At 45.9% G+C, this 6,277-nt stretch overlaps 1 protein-coding gene across 1 annotated transcript; it reads left to right on the top strand.

Moving 5' to 3' along the window:
- Positions 1-907: 907 nt before the first annotated feature.
- RPL28 (ribosomal protein L28) lies at positions 908-4,997 on the top strand. Its single transcript, XM_063137904.1, has 5 exons — positions 908-1,005; positions 2,381-2,472; positions 2,713-2,836; positions 4,164-4,282; positions 4,866-4,997. The coding sequence occupies exons 2-5, from the start codon at positions 2,392-2,394 to the stop codon at positions 4,953-4,955; spliced, it is 414 nt and encodes a 137-aa protein (XP_062993974.1). The 5' UTR covers positions 908-1,005; positions 2,381-2,391; the 3' UTR covers positions 4,956-4,997.
- The last annotated feature ends 1,280 nt before the right edge of the window (positions 4,998-6,277 follow it).

Here is a 6,277-nt window from a genome sequence, read left to right as displayed (position 1 = left end):
CTAGGTAAACACATATAGGACCACGCTGTTAAAAGCTCAGTTCCCCAAAACTCAGAAGAGTTTTAAGGTTCAATCCTATGCTTGTTTAGACAGAGAAGACCAGAGAAGACTGGTTGGCCAATAGAGTGGGCCAATAGAGGCTGGCTGGGGAATGCTCGGAGTTGTAGGACTTTTGTCAAAACATGCATAGAAAACCTTACTGGTTTTGTTGGCTCCAACAATCTATCACTGTGTTTATTAAATACTGTACCTTTAACAAAAACCAAAAAACTACACCAACCCATAATATTTTGTGAACCGTTTTGGGAAGCTGTATACCTGAAAAGCATTATATCGGTGCATAAAACAAGCTTCGCCTCTAAAATTAAATTAGTCATTGTTTCCTCCCTCACGGTAATGACAGGCCCTCGCCACTCGCAAAGGCAGTAACCCCTGACGTCTACGAAGGACCGACGTAGCCAATAGAAGCCGAGGGGGCCTCCGAATGGATTCGGGAGTCCTCCGAAAGGCGGCGGGCGGCTTCTTCGAACGCTTCTCGGCATCCTACGGAATTGCTCAAAGCGGCCCGTGAGCGGTTCCTTTCTCCCGAAGAACGACTGGACTCGTTCGGTTGTTTCCGAAGTGCCGCCGAACTCAACCGAAGCCTGTCGCCGAGAAGAGCCGACCGTTTCCGAGAGCCTCGCGAACGTCACCGAAACAGTACAAAAAATAAAAGAATTGAACGCCGCTATTGGCCATGATTCTCTCCGGGCGCAGCGTGTCGCCGGTCTATCCCTTGACGACTCTGTGGTGTATTATAATTTCACAGAGAGGAAAAGCCTTTCAACGTTAGGCAGGAAGTGCCGATAGAGTTGCGCGTGGATCTGTACGGCACAGCGGAAGAGGCAGGCGGCTAGAAGAGGGAGGGGTTTACGGGATCGGAGGGGTGGGGAAACGACGTATAAAACCCTCTCGCGCCGGGTGGGCCCCTCCTTTTCCGTTTCCGGCCGCCGTAGCGACAAGAGGGTGAGCCGTAGGCCGCGTGCTTTTTCTGGAGTGGGGGAGGCGAAGTGAGGGTATTTGGTGGGGGGCGGAGGAGGAGAGAGAGGGGCACTTGTGGGGGGGAGTTGAGGACCAAGAATGCGGGTTCGGGGCTATTTCTTTCCTCCCCCCACCCAATGTATGGGGCTGAGACTCCTGGAGATGGAAAAAGAGAGACGTCACATGGCCAAAATCCCTCCCCTCTCCTATCCCAAATCCCATCTTGTAGGTTTAGACTGTCTAGGAGCAAAACGTGTGTTGGGGGAGTTACCCTAATTCTCATTCCAGAAGTGGGGGCAAATATTCCTGGGTTGAGAGGTCCTGGTATTTGAACTGTTAACAATTTAACGGCAAAAAAAATAAGTCCCCCTGACTTCCAAAGCATTCACTTGTAAGTCAAGTATGCCGAGTATTGCAATGATTGGTGAGGAAGGATGGTGTTAGGCTGGGCTTCAGGGACACCCCCCCATCCCTTCCGTGCTGAGAATGCATGTATCAGATACATAGCATGGGTTCCATTCTCAAATTTGGTATTTGAATGATGGCTTAATGTTAGCCACATATTATAAAGGTGGATACATGGTGATAAGCTGCTGTCTGTTCCTTATTCCTTATATAGAGTATTCTATGCTGCCCCTGGTTTGGGAATATGTTCTAAATGACATTAGCTCTCTCCTGAAAGCCTGGATTCTCATCCACATTTTTAAGAGGAAGGGTTGCCTTTAGTTGTGTGTTTCTGTTTGCTGTTTCATACATTTGGAGGTGGAGGACAAACAATAGCATTTGTCTGTTGCCACTTATTGGCAGAGGATGTGTATGTAAACAAATAGTAGCTTGTCAGTGAATCTGCCTCAACTTGGTCTTACACATTCAGCTGTTTTGGAGCTCTCTCCAAAGATCCAGTAAGTGTGACCCATAGTATTGGCAGTTGAGCATCTCATTTGGCGATACTAGGCTGTAAGGAGTAGAGCACCAAGTGTACTGGAAGATACCCTATTTCTTCCATTCTAAGACGCACTTTTTCCCATATAAACATCTCTAAAAATGGAGTGCGTCTTAGAATCGCGAGTGTGTCTTAGGGTTTTTTTTCCTGTTGGTGGTACTGCAAATTAGTGTGCGTCTTACAATCGATGCCGTCTTACAATCAAAGAAATACGGTAAAATGAGTGGCCTCAAGTGAAATCCAAGTAAAACAGCAATACATAAAGGATGTGCAGTTGGCACTGAAAAGTTTGAAATGGGGTGGGGTGGGGTAAAGAAACCATGATTGGTTTTGCACATTAGTAGCCCTCAGCTTTTGAGATAGGGTAGAATATGAGAAACAGAAATGTGAATAATTGCTCTGTTTTCCCATGTCTAGGACTCTACACAATGTCTGCCCATCTGCAATGGATGATTGTGCGCAACTGCTCAAGTTTCCTTATAAAAAGGAACAAGCAAACATACAGCACGGTGAGACACAGCACCCCTTTCCCCCAACACCCAAACAGGAACCTTGACTTCTAGTACTCACTGACAATCCTAGCGCTTACTTCTTTCCTAATGGACTCCCCTCTCCTGGATTGTTAACTCCCCATTTCCCAACCTACTCCTTTTTGAAGAAAAAGACCCCAGCTCCTATACTCTGGTTCCAAACCTCTGAGCTCCCAGAAACCCCTGAGTCCTGGTAACAGCTTTTTGCTTTTTCCAAAGGAACCCAACAACCTCAAAGCCCGCAACTCCTTCCGCTACAATGGGCTGATCCATCGCAAGACGGTCGGGGTGGAGCCGGCTGCTGATGGGAAGGGCGTCGTTGTAGTCCTCAAGAAGCGTGCAGGTAGGTTAGTCCAGGTTGAAGCAAAACTCCGATTAATGGAGAACAATAATAATAATTTTATTTATTACATTTTTATACCACCCAATAGTCAAAGCTCTCTGACCATGTCACTCCACTTCTGAAATCTCTTCATTGGCTTCCAATTCACTCCAGAATCCAATATAAACTTCTCCTGTTGACCTTCAAAGCTTTTCACGGTCTAGCTCCTGCCTATCTCTCCTCTCTCATCTCACACTATTGCCCCGCTCGTGCGCTCCGCTCCTATGATGCCATGCTTCTCGCCTGCCCAAGGGCCTCTACTTCCCTTACTCGGCTTCGTCCTTTTTCTTCTGCTGCCCCTTACGCCTGGAACGCTTGAGAACTACAAACTCAATCACAGCTTTTAAAACTCAGCTAAAAACTTTTCTTTTCCCTATAGCTTTTAAATATTGAGTTTGTTCTGACTCTATACTGTTAGCTTCACCCTACCCGGTGCCTGTTTACCCTACCCTGTGCCTGTTTGCATTCTCTTTCCCTCCTTATTGTTTACTACAACTTTATAAGATTGTAAGCCTATGCGGCAGGGTCTTGCTATTTACTGTGTAATCTGTACAGCACCATGTACATTGATGGTGCTATATAAATAAATAAATAATAATATTACCTGCCTCTCCCTCTGGATCAAGGCGGGGAACAACATAAAATACAAAACATTATAAAATACATAAAGGAACACAGGAGGATAGAAAAATATTGAATGAATAATTTTCAATAAATGATAGGCCCTAGATACTGCAAAGCTGACTCAACTTAATACGTGTCAAACATGTAAACAAAAAAGTGTTTCTAGTTCTTACGGAAGTAGAGCAAAGTTGAGTGTTGATAGCACCTGAATGTTAAAAGCCAGAGACAGCTGATTTTGGGCCACAGTGGGGCTTTTAATGTGCTGTTAACTGTTCCCCACACAGTTGACCTGTTCCAAATCATATTCCTTTCAGCCATTGCTAAAGAAAAATAAAGTCTGAATTCCTTCAAATACAGATTTGGGGAACAGAATTATCCAAAATATGAACTGCAAACTTCTGTAAGTGGGGTCGTGACATTTAGAAAGCCATTTAGAACACAAGTTTTGGGCCACGGGTCTGGAGCAGAGCTTATTGCAAGGACTTGGGCAGGCCATGGTCTCTTGGCTTCAGCTTCCATTGTGTGATAGGAGAATGATAATATAGGCCCAGCTTACATGGTCTCTTACATTAGCTGATCTATTTGTTTTCCCACTAAATGTGCATATTTGCCATCTTCTAGATTCTTCTGTCTCTACAGTCTAACCCGCTTTCCCTGTTTGCAGGCCAGCGGAAGCCAGCCACCACCTATGAGAAGATCACCATTAACAAAAATGCACGTGCCACTCTCAGCAGCCTCCGCCACATCATCCGCAAGAACAATTACCGCAAGGACCTGCGCATGGTAAGAGAGGGCCCTCGTGTTTTCCTGTTCTGCAGGTTTGCGCTTAGTTATCTGTATAGTCTCCAGTAGTCAAAGTACAAATTTGCTTCCAGTCTTGTAGCCGTTGCAGTTTAAATAGCTCAAGAGCAGGGAACTGTCTACAGAGGAATGCTGAACACTTGCATTTTGGAATGAGGGCTTACGTAGCACCCTTTGCATGTTCAAAGTGGGACACAATCTCCTAAAGGTTCTCTTCCGGGGAGTTCTGGCAATGTGTTCTAAATTGCAAAGCAAGTTGAGAAATTGCAAAAGGACTTGCATTTCACCTGTTTCCCTGCTTTGGCAAAGAGGAAGAGTGTGCATCTTAACTTGGATTTGGGGTGGGGAGTAGGGAAAGGGTGTTGTTCAGGTTTGAGAGCTAACCCTATCAGTAAGTGCCGTAAAATGGTATGCTTTAGAATCTGGGTCTTGAACAATCTCTGCAAGACCAGAAACTGCTATATGAGGCTGACCTGAAGATAACTGGCTAGAACAATAAGCAAACAAGGCCGAAGGACCCATCTGTGGCACTGTCATCTCACTTTTCCTTCTCTCTCTCTCCCAGGCTGCCCTGCGTCGTGCTAGTGCAATTCTGCGCAGCCAGAAGCCAGTAGTGGTCAAGAAGAAGCGAACCCGGGCTACCAAGGCTGCATAAATTCAGAGTTGCTAGATTATCCAATAAAGGATTAGAATCAGAGCACAGGATGGCTGAGTGGTGTTAATAGGTTGCTGATACTGGAATTGTTACTCCCCCAAGGAACATGAGCTCTGGCTTGCTGTTGTCATTTTGTTTAATGACAGGATACATCTTCTCCTTCCCCATCTCCGCAAAGGCAAATTTCTGTAATTAGATCCATAAAATTGCTGGTGTGGTGTTTAGAGCAGCCTTCCCTGAGCTGGTGCCCTCCTGATGTTTGGGACTACATCTCCCAGTATACCTGACCACTGGCCATGCTGGCTGGTGACGGTGGGAGTTGAAGTTGTAAATATCTGGAGGGCACCAGATTGGGAATGGCTGGTTTAGAGCATTAACTCTAAGCCCCTTTTGATTCTAATTTGTTAAGTGGTTCCCCTCCTTGGAGAAATTAGACATTCATTTCCCAACCACTCACTTACATTGCTGTGGAGGTCAAGAGGTACATGGACCTCTCCAGGATTCAAGGCCAAAGTCTATTCTAGTGTGGGGGTGGGGTGAGGGTGGAAGAGGACAAAAGTGGTGGATGATTCTGGTAAAGAGCAGTGTGATTATACTAGTTCTGCAGCCCCAAACACTCCTCCAGCAATGATCTAGCCATACATTTGCACACAAGTAAGGACCTCTTTGTAAATATGAACCTGGGATGTAACAGGAAATGGGTGCAGCTTGGAGGGCTGCTCTTGGAGCCAGAAGGAGCCTGAAAGAGAAGGCCCGTAGGTGAGACTGAACCCCTTCTGTTCTTAAAGTTTTTGGGGTTGTTAGGAAGGAGTTTTCCATGAGGAAGGGGAGCAAATGCATCACACCCTGCCCTGCAGAGATGCGCTTGCAGCAAGAGGTCAATGCAAACCAGCCCAGTAAAACCTTCTGCGGTCACAATCTGCCTCCCTGCCTGCTCTTGAGAACAAGGTTGGATTTTATGCACACATCACTGTCGTTTGCCTTTCATGATCTCCCTATTTGTAAGCTTTTCTTTCTTTCTGTGCTTCCTGCTAACTGAGACTAGCACGGCATGCATCCAATGAAGGGGCCTCCTTGAAAGTGATAAATGCAGCACTGGGATGCATGTTTAATTGCCTGATCAACCAACAGGTGGCAGTTCAGAGCTGTGGAAACTCTTGCCTTTGATAGCGCACCTTCAATTTTATCCCTGCTTCTCAAATGCTATCACCGGCGTTACTTTGTATGAAAGATGCGAGCTTGCCCAGAATCTAAGTCTTCCCTATTGATCTATTAGGCTGAATCCAGAGGAAGAACACTGGCCAAATGGTTTCAGAGCTGAC

Source organism: Elgaria multicarinata, chromosome 11 (genome assembly GCF_023053635.1).
Source record: "Elgaria multicarinata webbii isolate HBS135686 ecotype San Diego chromosome 11, rElgMul1.1.pri, whole genome shotgun sequence".
NCBI classification, from domain to species: Eukaryota; Metazoa; Chordata; class Lepidosauria; order Squamata; family Anguidae; genus Elgaria; species Elgaria multicarinata.
The sequence above is the reverse complement of the archived record's forward strand: the minus strand, read 5'-3'. Positions and strand labels throughout refer to the sequence as shown.

Excerpts from the sequence above, each read along its gene's own strand:
- RPL28 (XM_063137904.1), top strand. The coding sequence starts at position 2,392 with ATGTCTGCCCATCTGCAATGGATGATTGTGCGCAACTGCTCAAGTTTC. Across the intron at positions 2,473-2,712 it reads ACAAGCAAACATACAGCACG|GAACCCAACAACCTCAAAGC; the intron begins GTGAGACACAGC and ends CTTTTTCCAAAG. Across the intron at positions 4,283-4,865 it reads ACCGCAAGGACCTGCGCATG|GCTGCCCTGCGTCGTGCTAG; the intron begins GTAAGAGAGGGC and ends TCTCTCTCCCAG.